This window comes from Phalacrocorax aristotelis, chromosome 29 (assembly GCF_949628215.1).
Source record: "Phalacrocorax aristotelis chromosome 29, bGulAri2.1, whole genome shotgun sequence".
Lineage (NCBI taxonomy): Eukaryota > Metazoa > Chordata > Aves > Suliformes > Phalacrocoracidae > Phalacrocorax > Phalacrocorax aristotelis.
The window spans coordinates 52,532-69,440 of NC_134304.1; the positions used below are offsets into that span (position 1 = coordinate 52,532).

General features: G+C 67.3%; 1 protein-coding gene across 1 annotated transcript; it reads left to right on the forward strand.

Moving 5' to 3' along the window:
* Nucleotides 1–16,365, forward strand: LOC142048940 (uncharacterized). The gene is made up of 12 exons (XM_075076297.1): nt 1–1,796; nt 3,164–3,763; nt 3,951–4,020; nt 5,092–5,142; nt 5,471–5,632; nt 5,950–6,078; nt 6,281–6,369; nt 7,328–7,424; nt 9,065–9,262; nt 10,609–10,717; nt 14,280–14,452; nt 15,961–16,365. Exons 3-12 carry the CDS (start codon nt 3,970–3,972, stop codon nt 16,363–16,365), a joined length of 1,464 nt encoding a protein of 487 aa, XP_074932398.1. The 5' UTR covers nt 1–1,796; nt 3,164–3,763; nt 3,951–3,969.
* Nucleotides 16,366–16,909: the final 544 nt, after the last annotated feature.

Here is a 16,909-nt window from a genome sequence, read left to right on the forward strand (position 1 = left end):
GACCCTCATAGGGGCCTGCTGGGGCCAGGACTCCCTACAGATCCCCATAGGCACCCCCATAGTGCTACAATATCCTATTGACCCCCATATGGACCCCCTGGGGCCAGGGCCCGCCATAGATCCCCATAGGGAACCCCATAGTGCTATAATACCCTATAGACCCCATAGAGAACCCCCCTGGGACTGGGACAACCCACAGATCCCCAGCGGGTACCCCATAGGGCTCTGAGCCCTACAGACACCCATAGGGACCCCCCTGGGACCAGGACCCCCCACAGATCCCGATAGGGACCCCCATAGTGCTACAATACCCTATAGACCCCCATAGGGACCCCCCCTGTGTCCAGGGTCCCCTATAGGGACCCTCAAAGTGCTACAATTCCCTATAGACTCCCATAGGGACCCCCTTGGGGCCAAGACCCCCCACAGATCCCCATAGGGAACCCCATGGTGCTATGATACCCTATAGACCCCATAAGGACCACCCTGCAGTTGGGACCCCACATAGGGACCCCCATAGTGCTACAATACCTTATAGACCCCATAGGGCACCCTGCAGGGATAGGAGCTCCTACAGACCTCCATAAGGACCCCTGTACTGTATGAAAGTCTATAGACCCCATAGGGCAGTGATCCCTATAGATGCCCATCAGGGCTCCCATTGGGCTGCAGTCCCCTATAGACCCACATCGGCACCCCTATAGGGACCCCCATAGGGCTGGGATCCCCTGCAGAGCTCCATAGCTGTCGGCAGGGTCAGGATCACTATATTATCCCATAGGTACCCCATAAGGCTGCAGTTCCCTACAGACTACCATAGGGGCATGATCCCCTATAGACCCATATAAGGACCCCCATAGGGTCACAGTCCTCTACAGATCCCCAGAGGGGTCCCCATAGGGGCTGGGGTCCCCATAGCAGCCAGGATCCCCTATAGATCCTGGGTGGGTTCCCCATAGGTCTGGGATCCCCTATGGAGCCCCATAGAGATCCCTGTAGAGCCTGGCTCTCCTATAGACCTGCACAGGGGCCTTCATGCTCTATAGACTTCCCCCTCTCCCAGGATCCCCCATAGGGCCTGGATTCCCCTATAGGTCCCCATAGGGCTGGGATTCCCTATAGACCCCAATAGATCCGGGATGACTTATAGATCCCCATAGGGATCTCTATAGGGCCCAGGTGCCCTGTAGGTCCCCATAGGGATCCCCACAGGGCCTGGACCCTCTGTAGACCCCTGTAGGGCCTCGACCACTTATAGATCCATGTGTTGATCCATGCAGGGTCTGGATCCCCTACAGACCCCCACAGGGCCTAGATCCCCCATAGGTCCCCCCGGGGATTCCCACAGGGCTTGGAGAACCTATAAGTGCCCATAGGGACCTCAGCATGGGGCTGTGATCCCCTGGAGATCTCCACAAGGACCCCTGTAGATGGACGCCCTATAGATTGCATAAGGCCCGGGTGATCTGGGGATCCTTACAGGAACCCTTTTCAGGCCATGATCCCCCTATAGATCCCCAGGGGGGATCACCTATAGACACCCCCCACCCCGGGATCCCTCTAGGGCTAGCACCCTCTATAGACCCCTATAGGGATCCCCATGGGCTCAGGGATCCCCTATAGACTCCCCAGGGCCAAAGTGCCCCGCCCCTATAGGGGCAGCTGGTCTGCTGGTGATGTCACGGCCTGCCGGCAGTCTGCCCCCGACGTCACTTCACGCCCTGCATCCGGCAGCGACATCACTTCCTCACCCAGTGATGACATCACTGCTTGGACTGGGCCTCTCGCACACCCTGGTAAGTCGATGATGTCACTTCCTGGGCCCTTGGTGACATCAGAGACTGACCCGTCAGTCAGTATAACCACGCTGTTCTGTGAGTGATGTCACTTCTGCCCCATTGGTGATGTCACTTCCTGGCCCTGGCATGGCGTGACATGTTGACCCCATTCTGCCTCCAATATTATCCATTGCCCCCCGATGACATCATAGCTGTGTCAGAGCTCCGCCCTCCGCAACCCAGTGCTTGCGGCTGTCCCACGTGGTGGGTGACATTGACCTATGTTGGCCCGTGTCGGCCTGTGTTGGCCCATGTTTGTTGACCCGTGTTGGCCCATGTTGACCCGTGTTGGCCCGTGTCGGCCTGTGTTGGCCCGTGTTTGCTGACCCATGTTGGCCCATGTTTGTTGACCTGTGTTGGCCCATGTTGACCCATGTTGGCCCATGTTTGTTGACCCATGTTGGCCCATGATGACCTGTGTTGGCCCATGTTGGTCTATGTTGGCCCATGTTTGTTGGCCCATGTTGACCCGTGTTGGCCCCTGTTGACCCATGTTGGCCCATGTTTTTTGACCCGTGTTGGCCCATGTTGATCCGTGTTGGCCCATGTTGGTCTGCTTTGACCCATGTTTGTTGACCCGTGTTGGCCCCTGTTGACCCATGTTGGCCCATGTCACTCTGTGTTGACCCATGTTTGTTGACCTGTGTAGGCCCATGTTGGCCCATGTTGGTCTGTGTTGACCCACATTTCTTGACCCATGTTGGCCCATGCACTGACCCACGTTGATCCATGTTGACCCATGTTAGCCTGTGTCAGTCTGTGTTGACCCACATTTCTTGACCCGTGTTGGCCCATGCGCTGACCCACGTTGATCCATGTTGATCTATGCTGGCCCATGTCACTCTTTGGTGCTCCATTTTGACGTGTGTTGCCCTGTGTTGACCCCTGTTGACCCGTGTTGACCCATGTTGCCTGTGTCACTCCGTGTCGCTCCATTTTGACCCATGCAGACCTGTGTTGATGCGTGTCAACCCATGTCAATCTCTGTTGACCCACCTTGATCCAGTGTTGGCCTGTGTTGACTCATGCTTTTTTGACCTGTGTTGACCCATGTTGGCCCGTGTTGGCCTGTGTTGCTCCATGTTGACCCACGTCAGTCTGTAACGACCCATGTTGACCCATGTCTGTTGATCCGTGTTGACCCACGTGCTGACCCACATTGATCCATGTTGATCCATGTTGATCCGTGTTGCTGTTGATCCCTGCTGAGCTGACTTGACCCATGTTGCTCTCCATTGGCCCACGTTGACACGTGTTGACCCGTGTCACTCCGTGCTTCTCCATTTTGACCCACGCTGACATCACGCTTTATCGATCACCTCAAGGACGGCCATTTCTATGACCTGACGACCCGCTGCTGCAGCTGTGACCCACCACGAAGGTCCCCCCCGCCCCCCTGGACCTTCCGCCCGATGGGGGTGTTGGTCCATCATAGAAACCCGCAGTGACATCACTGCTTTGCCCTCCACTCCCGGTGACGCCGTACCCACCCCCATGACGTCACAGCTGCTCCCACAGCCTCACCCATCCCCCTTGGCCCCTCCCTGCCTGGGCTTTCCCTCTGTGGCATCACAGCTGGCGCCGTGACGTCACAGGTGGTGGTATGACATCGCCGGCGTTCCCACCATCCAACACCCGCATTCCTGGGTGCCGCGGGGAGGCGCCCGGAGGCCTGGGTGCCTCCGGCAAGGGCGGGTGGTGACGCCCAAGGGTTGGAGCCGGTGGAGCCGAACTGATGTCCCCGGACGTGTGGGTGCCCTGGGGGGTGGGCGGGCGCTGTGCCCCGTGGGTAGAGCCCGGGGGGAGGAGGTGCCCGGGCGCCCGGGTCCTCCCGTGCCCGCGGCTTGGGTGGCACAGGGAGTTCCCGGCCCCCGGGCGGACGCCGGGGTCCCACGGGCCCGGGCTCGGCATCGCCCCCGCAGCAGGTGAGGGCACCCAGGCGCCCGGGCACCCCCCCACCCTCCCCGTCCCTCCCCCCCACGGAGGGACCCCGGCACCTGAGGCCACCCGGAGCTGTCGGGGCGGGGGGGACCCAGGCATCCGGGCTGCTGCTGCTTTGGGGGAGGGGGTGGGTGTTATTGTAGGGTCTCCCCATGCTGTATATCGTTCCAGGGCCCCCCCACTTCGTGCCATGGTGGACGAGGGGGACAAGGGACAATGCGGCCCCACCAGGCTGGCGCAGGTGAGGGGGACCCAGGCATCTGTGGGGGGGACACCCAGGCGTCTGGGGGGGGGGCCCAGGCGTCCGGGGGGGGGCCCAGGTGTCTGGGGGGGGGCCCAGGCGCTCGGTGGGGGGACCCAGGTGTCTGGGATGGGGTCCCAGGTGTCCGGGGGGAACAGCCAGGTGTCCAGGGGGGGACGCAGGCTTTCGGGTGGGGGGACCCAGGCGTTCGGGGGGGGGGAGAACCCAGGCGTGCGGGGGGGACCCAGGTGTCCGGGGAAGCCTCAACCCCAACAGGAGGGACCCAGGGGTCTGGGGGAGGGGAGTGATCCAGGCATTTGGGGGACCCCCTAACAAGGGGACCCGGGCGTCCAGGGGGGACCCTGGCATCTAGGAAAGCCTCAGCCCCAATGGGGGGGGACCCAGGGGTCTGAGGGAGGGGAGGGGTCCGGGAATTTGGGGCACCCCTACCCAGGGGACCCAGATGTCCGGGGGGGACACCCAGGCATCCGTGGGGTCCCAGATGTCTGGGGAAGCCTCAAACCCAATGGGGGGGACACCTATGGGTCTGGGGGCAGGGGGGGGATCCAGGCATTTGGGGGACCCCCCACCTAGGGGACCCAGGCGTCTGGGCGCCCCCTCCCCCGGCCCCACTGGCCCCAGGCCAGGCCTGGGACTGGAATTAGGGCACGGGGCGGGGAAAGGGAACCCAGGCGTCCGGGAGCCCTCGCCTCCCCTCCCCCCACCGTGGGAAGGCACCCAGGCGTCCCCTCCATCCCCCCCCAACTGTCCCCCCGAGGGGACCCAGGTGTCCCACACCCACACCCCCCGCCATGGAGCTCTAAGGGTCCCGGGGGGGGGTTGGATGGGGTCCCAGGGCAGGGGGGGGATGGGGGAGGGTCCCAGGAGGGGATGGGGTCCCGGGGAGGGGTGGATGGGGGAGGGTCCCAGGGGGCAGGCGGGAATGGGGGAGGGTCCCAGGGAGAGATGGGGTGAGGTCTCAGGGGAGGGGGGGGTGGGGGAGGGTCCCGGGGAGGGGGAGATGGGGGATGTCCCCCCCGCTGCCACACCCCTGGTCCCCTCCCCCACCAGGCACAGTCCCGCCAGGACCTGGAGGAGGAGCTCCGTGACCTCAGCAACCAGGTAGGCGGGCCCTTGCTGGGAGGGGCGTGGCCAGCCCCTGTCAGTCACAGCATAGCCCCTCCCCCTCCATGGCTCTGGGACAGGCCTGGTGGGGGCAGGACTTTGGGCTGCCCTTCATCCCACTGGGTGGGGCATGGAGCTGTCCATCACCCTGGTGGGCGGAGCATGGAGCTGTCCATCAACCCTGAGGTGGGATTTGGGCTTTCCACCCCCATGGGGGTGGAGCAAGGGGCTGTCAGTCATCCTTGGGGCGGGAGCTGGGACTGCCTGTGACCTGGAGGCGTGGCATGGGGCTGTCACTCATGGCCTGTTCCCACCCCCCCGGCAGGTGGCATCGCTGGGGCGGAGCCTGGCAGAGGAGCGGGGGCGGAGCCTGGCAGCAGGCGGGGCCCTGCGGGCGCTACAGGTAGCAGTGGGCGGGGCCCAGGCCCGGGTGGGCGGAGCCTGTCGGGCACGAGACCGGGCATGTGAGCGCCTGCGCCAGCAGCAGGTGGGTGGGGCCAAGGCAGGGGCGGGGCCTGAGATGGGGCGGGGCCTCTGGCAGGGTCAGTGTCAGGGCAAGGGGTGTGGCTGAGGGGGAATATGAGAAGGTGGGGCTAAAAGGGGGTGTGGTTAGATGGGGTGTGGCCTAGGAAGAAGGTGGGGCTTTGGAGAGTGGGTGGGGCATCCAAGGGTGGGCGGGGCTTTGGCCTATATGGGGGTGGGTTCTGTGGGAGGGGTTTGTGTCTGGGCTGGGGGCGGGGCTTGCAGGGTGGGTGTGGCCTAACCACACCCAGACACATCATCCTGACACAGCCCCTCCCCCAGGAGGCGGGACATCTCCTGTGGGCGGAGCTGGAGGCAGCACGCGCTGCCCGGGCCGGGGCGGAGCTCCGGGCGCAGGAGGCGGAGTCACAGCGCCGCACCAGGGAGGCGGAGCTGGAGCAGTTGCGACAGGTGGGAGGGGCTAAAGGTCGAGGGGCGGGGCTAAAGGGGCCAGGGTGAGGGTGGGGCTATGGGAATCTGGGGCGGGGCTAAAGGGTTTGGGGCAGGGATAAAGGGTTTGGGGCTGGGCTACAGGATCAGGGAGCGGGGCTATGGAAGTGGGTGTGGTGGGCGGGGCTTACCGGGGGCGTGTCCATCCCAACCCCACCCTCAGGCAGTGGCGGTGGCCCAGCATGCCCGGCGGCGGGCGGAGCAGGAGCGCGATGACATGGCTGCCCACATGCCCCACCCACCCAGCCCCACGTGAGCGCCTGCCCCTCCCTGGTCACGCCCACAGAACTATATATGTCCTATAGCCCCCAGGGTGTGTCCCCTATAGCCCCCAAGACGCATCCCCTATAGCCCCCAGGGCACGTCCCCTGTAGCCCCCACGGCATGTCCCCCGTATCCTCCATGGTATGTCCCTTATAGCCCCTATGGCACATCCCCTATAGCCCCCGGGATGTGTCCCCCATAGCCCTCACAGCATAGCCCCTATGGCCCCCATGGTGCAGACACTATAGCTGCTACAGTGTGCCCCTTATAGCCCCCACACCGTGTTCCCTATAGACCCCACAGCACATCCCATATAGCCCCCACACTATGTCCCATATAGACCCCACAGTACACCCCATATAGGCCCTATGGCATGTTCCCTATAGACTCGACAGTGCATCCCATATAGTCCCCACAGTGTGTCTCATATAGACCCCACGTTGTGTCCCCTATAGACCCCATGGTACATCCCATATAGCCCCGAAAGCATGTCCCCTAGAGACCCCACATTGTGTCCCCTATAGACCCCACGGTACATCCCATATAGCCCCCAAAGCATGTCCCCTAGAGACCCCATGGTCCACCCTATATAGCCCCCACAGCGTGTCCCCTATAGACCCCACGGTACATCACATATAGCCCCACAGCATGTTCCCTATAGACCCCACAGTATATCCCATATAGCCCCCACAGTGCGTCCCATATAGACCCTATGATACACCCCATATAGTCCCCATAGCACGTTCCCTATAGACCCCATGGTGTGTCCCCTATAGACCCCATGGTACATCCCATATAGCCCCCACAGCATGTCCCCTAGAGACCCCATGGTGTGTCCCCTATAGACCCCCCAGCACGTTCCCTATAGCCCCCCTCAGTGGGTCCCCTCTAGCCCCCCAGCGTCCCCCCGCTCCCCCTGCATCCCCTATAGCGGCTATGGGTGCAGGGGGGCCCGGGACCCCGGGGGGCTGGAGGCGGCGCTGGCGGAGCTGCGGGAGCACAACCGGGCGCTGCGGCAGCGCCTGCACCAGCGGCAGGCCCAGGTCAGGGGCGCCTATGGGGGCCATAGGGGGCACCGATGGGGGGCACCTGGGGGGGGGATGGATGGGGGGCACCTGGGGGGTGTAAAGGGGGCACCGATGGGGGGGCGTGGGGCACCTAGAGGGAGATTGAGGGGGGATGTGGGGGCTTGGGGGACACATATATGTGGCAGGATGTATAGGGGATATATGGGGGAGGTGGGAGGAACGTATGGGGTCATGGGGGCACCTGGGGGGCACCTCTGAGGGCAGTATGGGGGTACCTATGGGGGGAACATGGGGGGGACATGGGGGCACCTGCGGGCGCAAGGGGGGGACGTATGGGGCTATGGGGGGGGGATGTGAGGGATATAAGGGCGCCTATGGGAGATCTAAGGGGGGACGTATGGGGGCACCTATGGGCACGGGGGGGCGGGGGGGATGTGAGGGTGCCTATGGGGGAACGTATGGGGGCATATGGGGGGGCACGAGGGGTCCGTGTGGAGGGGTGTGTAGGTGGACGTGTGGGGGAGGGCATGGGGGCACCTATGGGGGACGTACAGCGGGATGGGTGGGGGACGTGGGGCTCCTGTGGGGACACAGGGTGCACCTGTGGGTGCTGGGTGGGTGCTGTGGGGGCAGGCGTGGGTGCTGTGGGTGCTGGGTGGGTGCTGGGTGGGTGCTGTGGGGGCAGGTGTGGGTGCTGTGTGTGCTGTGTGGGTGCTGGGTGGGTGCTGTGGGGGCAGGCGTGGGTGCTGTGGGTGCTGGGTGGGTGCTGGGTGGGTGCTGTGAGGGCAGGCGTGGGTGCTGGGTGGGTGCTGTGGGTGCTGTGTGGGTGATGTGTGGGTGCTGTGGGGGCAGGCATGGGTGCTGTGGGTGCTGAGTGGGTGCTGTGTGGGTGCTGTGTGGGTGCTGTGGGGGCAGGCATGGGTGCTGTGGGTGCTGAGTGGGTGCTGGGTGGGTGCTGTGTGGGTGCTGTGGGTGCTGAGGCACAGCTGTGGGTGCTGTGTGGGTGCTGTGTGGGTGCTGTGGGTGCTGTGGGTGCTGAGGCACAGCTGTGGGTGCTGTGTGGGTGCTGTGTGGGTGCTGTGGGTGCTGTGGGTGCTGAGGTATGGCTGTGGGTGCTGTGGGTGCTGTGTGGGTGCTGTGGGTATGGCTGTGGGTGCTGTGGGTGCTGTGTGGGTGCTGTGGGTGCTGTGGGTATGGCTGTGGGTGCTGTGTGGGTGCTGTGGGTATGGCTGTGGGTGCTGTGGGGTGCTGTGTGGGTGCTGTGGGTGCTGTGGGTATGGCTGTGGGTGCTGTGGGTGCTGTGTGGGTGCTGTGGGTATGGCTGTGGGTGCTGTGGGTGCTGTGTGGGTGCTGTGGGTGCTGTGGGTATGGCTGTGGGTGCTGTGGGGTGCTGTGTGGGTGCTGTGTGGGTGCTGTGGGTATGGCTGTGGGTGCTGTGGGTGCTGTGGGTGCTGTGTGGGTGCTGTGGGTATGGCTGTGGGTGCTGTGGGTGCTGTGTGGGTGCTGTGTGGGTGCTGTGGGTATGGCTGTGGGTGCTGTGGGTGCTGTGTGGGTGCTGTGGCCCGGCTGCAGGTGCTGTGTGGGTGCAGGCGCGGGGGCCGCGGGGGCCGCGGGGCTGGGTGCTGACCCCCCGCGGGTGCCACCGCCGGGTGCAGGCGGAGGAGCTGCGGCGGGCGCTGGCGGCGGCGGGGGGCGCGGGCGCAGGAGGCGGCGGGGGCGCGGGCCCGGCTGGAGCAGGAGCAGCGGGTGCTGCGGGGGCGGCTGCAGCACCCCAGGGTGCTCCCGGGCCCCGCCGAGGCCGCCCTGCGCGCCCGCTGTGTCCACCTCCAGGAGCTCCTGCACCGCGAGGCCGGGTGAGCCGGGGGGCCCAGGGTGCTCTTGGGCGGCCCAGGGTGGTCCCAAGGTGGCCCTGTGGTGACCCCAGGGTGGTCTTAGGTGGCCCCAGGGTGACCCAGGGTGCTTTAGGGTGGTCCAGGTGGCCCAGGGTGGTCTTGGGTGGCCCCAGGGTGGTCTTAGGTGGTCCCACGTCATGCCAGGGTAGTCCCAGGGTGACCCAGGGTGGTCTTGGGTGGCCCCAGGGTGGTCCCAACGTGGCCCTGTGGTGACACCAGGGTGGTCCTGGGTGGCCCCATGGTGGTCCAAAATGGCTCCAGGGTAGTCCCAGGGTGGTCTTGGGTGGCCCCAGGGCGGTCTTGGGTGGCCCCAGGGTGGTCCAGGGTGACCCCAGGGTGATCTTGGGTGACCCCAGGGTGACACCAGGGTGGTCCCAAAGTGGTCCCAGGGTGGTCCCGGGTGGCCCCAGGGTGGTCCCAAGGTGGCCTGTGGTGACCCCATGGTGACCCCAGGGTGGTCTAAGGTGGCCCAGGGTGGTCCCAAGGTGGCCCGTGGTGACCCCATGGTTACTCCAGGGTGGTCTTGGGTGGCCCCATGGTGACCCCAGGATGCTCTTGGGTGGCCCCAGGGTGGTCTTGGGTTGCCCCAGGGTGGCCCCAGGGTGGTCCCAGGGTGGCCCCATGGTGACCCCAGGATGCTCTTGGGTGGTCCCAGGGTGGTCTGAAGATGGTCCCAGGGTGGTCCCAGGGTGGCCCAGGGTAGTCCCAGGGTGCTCTTGGGTGGCCCCAGGGTGGTCTTGGGTTGCCCCAGGGTGGCCCCAGGGTGGTCCCAGGGTGGCCCCATGGTGACCCCAGGATGCTCTTGGGTGGTCCCAGGGTGGTCTGAAGATGGTCCCAGGGTGGTCCCAGGGTGGCCCAGGGTAGTCCCAGGGTGCTCTTGGGTGGCCCCAGGGTGGTCTTGGGTTGCCCCAGGGTGGCCCCAGGGTAGTCCCAAGGTGGCCCATGGTGACCCCGTGGTGACCCCAGGATGCTCTTGGGTGGCCTCAGGGTGGTCTGAGATGGTCCCAGGGTGGTCTTGGGTGGCCCAGGGTGGTCCCAGGGTGGCCCCAAGTTTGTCCCAGTATTCCCAGTGTCCCCAAGGCACCCCCGATGGTTTTCCCATGGGTGCCGCTGGATGCCGTGGGGCACCCACACATGCCATGGGGTGACAGCACGTCCCATCGGGGCCCCCCCCCCACCCCCCCCCCCCCAAGCCCCCCAACGGGTGACCCAGGGGTGCCCCGCGGGCGGTGGGCGCAGGCGGCAGCGGGTGCTGTGGGTCACCCCCACGGGTGCCGTGGGGTGACGCGGGGCGCCCGTGGGTGCAGGGCGCGGGCGGCGCTGAGCCGGGCGTGGCGGGCAGCGGGACGGCGCCTGCGGGCGCTGCTGGCGGAGGCGGAGGAGCAGCGGCGGCGGGGGGAGCGCTACCGCCTGCAGGTGGGGGGCCGCCACCCGGGGGTGACGTCGCGGGCCGGGGGGGTGACGTCACGCGGGCGGCTCCCATGGGTTCCCTGGCCGGGGGCGGGGGGGGGGAGGCTGGTGCAGAGGCGTGTCGCCCCGTGTCGCCCCGTGTCACCTCCGGGTCCACTCGTGTCCCCACGCCCCACCGTGTCCCAACGGCCCACCCCGTGTCCCCACGCCCCACGCCATGTCCCCACGCCCCCCATGTCCCCACGCCCCACGCCGGGTCCCCACGCCCCCCCATGTCCCCACGCGCCCCCATGTCCCCACGCCCCCCCGTGTCCACACGCCCCCCCGTGTCCCCACGCGCCCCCATGTCCCCACGCCCCCCCGTGTCCCCACGCGCCCCCATGTCCCCACGCCCCCCCGTGTCCCCACGCACCCCCATGTCCCCACGCCCCCCTGTGTCCCCACGCGCCCCCATGTCCCCACGCCCCCCTGTGTCCCCACGCACCCCCGTGTCCCCACGCCCCCCCGTGTCCACACGCCCCCCCGTGTCCCCACGCGCCCCCATGTCCCCACGCCCCCCCGTGTCCCCACGCGCCCCCATGTCCCCACGCCCCCCCGTGTCCCCACGCACCCCCATGTCCCCACGCCCCCCTGTGTCCCCACGCACCCCCGTGTCCCCACGCCCCCCCGTGTCCACACGCCCCCCCGTGTCCCCACGCGCCCCCATGTCCCCACGCCCCCCCGTGTCCCCACGCGCCCCCATGTCCCCACGCCCCCCCGTGTCCCCACGCACCCCCACGCGCCCCCATGTCCCCACGCCCCCCCGTGTCCCCACGCACCCCCACACCCCACCATGTCCCCACGCCCCCCCCAGTCCCCACGCCCCACACCGTGTCCCCACGCCCCACCCCATGTCCCCACGCCCCTCACTGTGTCCCCATGCCCCACGCCACGTCCCCACCCCATGTCCCCACGCCAGTCCCCACGCCCCACGCCGTGTCCCCACACCCCACGCCATGTCCCCATGCCCCACCCCATGTCCCCACACCCCCCCGTGTCCCCACGTGCCCCCATGTCCCCACACCACCCCCATGTCCCCACGTGCCCCATGTCCCCACGCCCCACACCATGTCCCCACGGCCCATGCCGTGTCCACATGCCCCACCACATGTCCCCATGTCCCCCCGCGTCCCCACGCCCCCCCATGTCCCCACGCCCCACGCTGTGTCCCCACGCCCCTCGCTGTGTCCCCACGTCCCACGCCGTGTCCCCACGCCCCTCGCTGTGTCCCCACGCCCCACCCCATGTCCCCACGCCCCTCGCTGTGTCCCCACGCCCCACGCTGTGTCCCCACGCCCCACGCCGTGTCCCCACGCCCCATGCCGTGTCCACATGCCCCACCACATGTCCCCATGTCCCCCCGCGTCCCCACGCCCCCCCATGTCCCCACGCCCCACGCCGTTTCCCCACGCCCCACCCCATGTCCCCACGCCCCTCGCTGTGTCCCCACGCCCCACGCCGTGTCCCCACGCCCCACGCCACGTCCCCACGCCCCACCCCATGTCCCCACGCCCCCCCAGTCCCCACGCCCCACGCCGTGTCCCCACGCCCCCCCAGTCCCCACGCCCCACGCCGTGTCCCCACGCCCCCCCAGTCCCCACACCCCACGCCACGTCCCCATGCCCCACCCCATGTCCCCACACCCCCCCGTGTCCCCATGTGCCCCGTGTCCCCACGCCCCACACCATGTCCCCACGTGCCCCATGCCGTGCTCACATGCCCCACCACATGTCCCCATGTCCCCCCGCATCCCCACGCCCCCCCATGTCCCCACGCCCCACGCTGTGTCCCCACGCCCCCCCCAGTCCCCACGCCCCTCGCTGTGTCCGCACGCCCCATGCCGTGTCCCCACGCCCCACCCCATGTCCCCACGCCCCACCCCATGTCCCCACGCCCCCCCAGTCCCCACGCCCCATGCCGTGTCCCCATGCCCCACACCACGTCCCCACGCCCCACCCCATGTCCCCACGCCAGTCCCCACGCCCCACGCCGTGTCCCCACACCCCACGCCATGTCCCCACGCCCCACCCCATGTCCCCACGCCCCCCCGTGTCCCCACGTGCCCCCATGTCCCCACGCCCCACACCATGTCCCCACGCCCCATGCCGTGTCCCCACGCCCCACCCCATGTCCCCACGCCCCCCCCAGTCCCCACACCCCACGCCACGTCCCCACGCCCCCCCAGTCCCCACACCCCACGCCACGTCCCCATGCCCCACCCCATGTCCCCACACCCCCCCGTGTCCCCACGTGCCCCCATGTCCCCACACCACCCCCATGTCCCCATGTGCCCCATGTCCCCACGCCCCACACCATGTCCCCACGCCCCCCCCAGTCCCCACACCCCCCCCAGTCCCCATGCCCCTCGCTGTGTCCCCACGCCCCACGCCATGTCCCCACACCCCCCTGTGTCCCCACGCCCCTCGCTGTGTCCCCACGCCCCATGCCATGTTCCCACGCCCCCCCCAGTCCCCACGCCGTGTCCCCACGCCCCCCCCAGTCCCCATGCCCCACACCGTGTCCCCACGCCCCACCCCATGTCCCCACGCCCCTCGCTGTGTCCCCACGCCCCATGCCGTGTCCCCATGCCCCACGCCACGTCCCCACGCCCCACCCCATGTCCCCACACCCCCCCATGTCCCCACGCCCCCCCAGTCCCCACGCCCCACGCCGTGTCCCCACACCCCACGCCACGTCCCCATGCCCCCCCGTGTCCCCACGCGCCCCCATGTCCCCACACCCCCCCGTGTCCCCACGTGCCCCCATGTCCCCACACCACCCCCATGTCCCCATGTGCCCCGTGTCCCCACGCCCCACGCCATGTCCCCATGTGCCCCATGCCGTGTCCACATGCCCCACCACATGTCCCCATGTCCCCCCGCGTCCCCACGCCCCCCCGTGTCCCCACGCCCCACGCCATGTCCCCACGCCCCTCGCTGTGTCCCCACGCCCCACGCCGTGTCCCCACGCCCCACCCCATGTCCCCACGCCCCTCGCTGTGTCCCCACGCCCCATGCCGTGTCCCCATGCCCCACGCCACGTCCCCACGCCCCACCCCATGTCCCCACGCCCCCCCAGTCCCCACGCCCCATGCCGTGTCCCCATGCCCCACGCCACATCCCCACGCCCCACCCCATGTCCCCACGCCAGTCCCCACGCCCCACGCCGTGTCCCCACACCCCACGCCACGTCCCCACGCCCCACCCCATGTCCCCACGCCCCCCCGTGTCCCCACGCGCCCCCATGTCCCCACACCACCCCCATGTCCCCACATGCCCCATGTCCCCACGTGCCCCGTGTCCCCACGCCCCACGCCGTGTCCCCACGCCCCCCCCAGTCCCCACGCCCCACGCCGTGTCCCCACGCCCCCCCCAGTCCCCACGCCCCATGCCATGTCCACATGCCCCACCACATGTCCCCACACCCCACGCCGTGTCCCCACGCCCCACCCCATGTCCCCACGCCCCCCATGTCCCCACGCCCCCAGGTCCCCACGCCCCACGCCGCGTCCCCACGCGTGTCCCCGCAGGCGGCGGCCAGCGAGGCGTCGGGGCGGGCGCTGGGGCAGCGGGTGGCCGCGGTGGCGGCGGGGACGGCCCGTGCCCAGGCCCAGGGCCTTCGCCTGCGCCGGGCGCTGGAGGCCGTCGGGGACGGGGCCGCCGCCACCGCGCGCCTCGTGGCCGCCCTGCGGGCCCGCCTCAGGTGGGCGCCTGCCCCCCGGCCCCCCGGCCCCCCACGGGCGCCTGGAGCCCCCCGTGGTCTCCCTATAGCCCCCTGTGGTCTCCCTATAGCCCCCTATGGGTCCTTACAGCCCCCTATGGTCTCCCTATAGCCCCCTGTGGTCTCCTTACAGCCCCCTATGGTCTCCCTATAGCCCCCTATGGTCTCCCTATAGCCCCCTGTGGTCTCCCTATAGCCCCCCGTGGTCTCCCTATAGCCCCCTATGGTCTCCCTATAGCCCATTATGGTCTCCTTACAGCCCCCTATGGTCTCCCTATAGCCCCCTGTGGTCTCCTTACAGCCCCCTATGGTCTCCTTATAGCCCCCTATGGGCCTCTGTCATGACCAGTGGGCCCCTATAGCACCCTATAGATCCCTGTAGCCTCCTTATAGCCCCCCATACCTCCACCTGGGCCCCTAGAGCCCCCTATGGTCTCCTCACAGCCCCCTATGGTGTCCTTATAGCCCCCTATGGGCCTCTGTGGCTCTCTGTGGTGCCCTGTGGGCCCCCTATGGCACCCTATGGATCCCTGCAGCTTCCTTATAGCCCCCCCATACCTCCACCTGGGGCCCTATAGCTTCCTTTATTTCACTTATAGCTCTCCTGTAGCCACCCCAGGTGCCCCTGCGGCCCCCCTATAGCACCTTATAGCCCCCCTATAGCACCTTACAGCCCCCCTGTGTCCCCCCGCAGCTCCAATATACCTCCCTCTGTAACCCCCTATGGGCCCCTGTCACCACCTGTGGTACCCTATAGCCTCCCACAGGCACCTATAGCCCCTCCCATAGCGCCCTATAGCTCCCTCTGCCCTTACAGCCCTCCATAGCACCCTATAGCTCTTCTCCAGAGCACTACACCCTCATTATAGCATCCTTAGAGTACCCTATAGCCCCTATAGGCCCCTGCAGCACCCTATAGCCCCCATAGGTCCCCGTGGACCCCCACGCCCCCCAGTACTACCCCATAGTGCTCAGAGTTCCCTACAGCAGCCTATAGCCCCCCCCCCCCCAACCCCTGGTACCTATAGCCCCCATAGTCCCCTATGGGTCTGGGAGGGGCTGCATGGGGCCAGGGGGATTATGGGATAGCGGGGGGCTCTGGGGGGTGTATGGGGGATTGTGGGGGATTATGGGATAGCGGGGGGCTCTGGGGGGTGTATGGGGGATTGTGGGGGATTATGGAAGAGTGGGGGGCTCTGGGGGGTGTATGGGGGATTGTGGGGGGCCTCTGGGGGGTGTATGGGGGATTTTGGGAGGCTCTGGGGGTGTATGGGGGATTATGGGGGGCTCTGGGGGGTGTATGGGGGATAGTGGGGTGCTCTGGGGGATGTAGGGGGGATTGTGGGGGCGTCTGGGGGAGTGTATGGGGGATTATGGGGTAGTGGGGGGGTCCAGGGGGCTCGCTGGAGGGTAGTGGGGGGCTCTGGGGGCTGTATGGGGGATTGGGGGGGGCCCACGGAGCCCCCCCAAACCCTCCCTGGCCACCCCAGGTGCGACCCGCTGACGCTGTCCCGCACGGTGCGGCGCATGCTGCGGGACGAGGGCGAGGACAGCGAGGACAGCGGGGACAGCGAGGACAGCGAGGACAGCGGGTCCCCCCCCTGCATCCCCAGGGAGCCCCTCGAAACCGCCCCCACCTCCAGGGGCGGCCTCGAAACTGCCCCCAAGGACCCCCCCCAAAAGGCTGCCGGTCCTGGGGGTGGCCTGGAAACCACCCCCGGCCCCGGGGGGACCCTCAGAACCGCCGCTGGGGACCAGCCCTGAGGGTGCTTTCGGGCCCGGGGAGACCCTGGAAACTGCCCCCAGGGACCCCACCCCTAAGTAGGGTGGGGCTTATCAGGGCAGGGCTTATTGGGGTGGGGCTTATTGGGGCGGGGCTTGCCCATACTCATTAAAGTGCCTTTAAAATGGATCCGCCCTTGAGTAGCTGCAAAAAGAGTCGGGGGCTCAAAACACCCCCAGAGCCCATGTTGGGGGGAGCCTTGAAACTCTCCCCAAAACACTATTTTTTAGGAGGAGGGACTTGAGAGCCTCCCCAAGCCCCTTTTGGGGGGACCCCTCCCTCCTGAACCGCATTTGGGGGGTGTGTGTCACAAAATAGTCCAGGTTTAGGGGGGGTTGAAATATCCCAAAACCTTGTCAGGGGGACCTGGAAACCTTCTTTACTCCAATTTGGGGAAGTCTCAATCCCCCCCAACCCCTTATTCAGTGGCCATATGGGGGGGAGGGCCTTGAAACAACCCAAAACTTGGGGGGGGGCTTAAAACACCCTAAAACCTGGGGAGGCTGTGAATCACCCCAAAACCTGGGGGGAGCTTGAAATGCCCCAAAATGGGGTTGGGGCTTAAAGCACCCTAAAACTTAAGGGGGGGTTCCTTGAAACACCCCCAAAACTGGGGGCAGGGCTTGAAATGCCCCAAAACGGGGGGGCAGGAGTGC

Excerpts from the sequence above, each read along its gene's own strand:
- LOC142048940 (XM_075076297.1), top strand. The coding sequence starts at position 3,970 with ATGGTGGACGAGGGGGACAAGGGACAATGCGGCCCCACCAGGCTGGCG. Across the intron at positions 4,021-5,091 it reads GCCCCACCAGGCTGGCGCAG|GCACAGTCCCGCCAGGACCT; the intron begins GTGAGGGGGACC and ends CTCCCCCACCAG. Across the intron at positions 7,425-9,064 it reads TGCACCAGCGGCAGGCCCAG|GCGGAGGAGCTGCGGCGGGC; the intron begins GTCAGGGGCGCC and ends CGCCGGGTGCAG.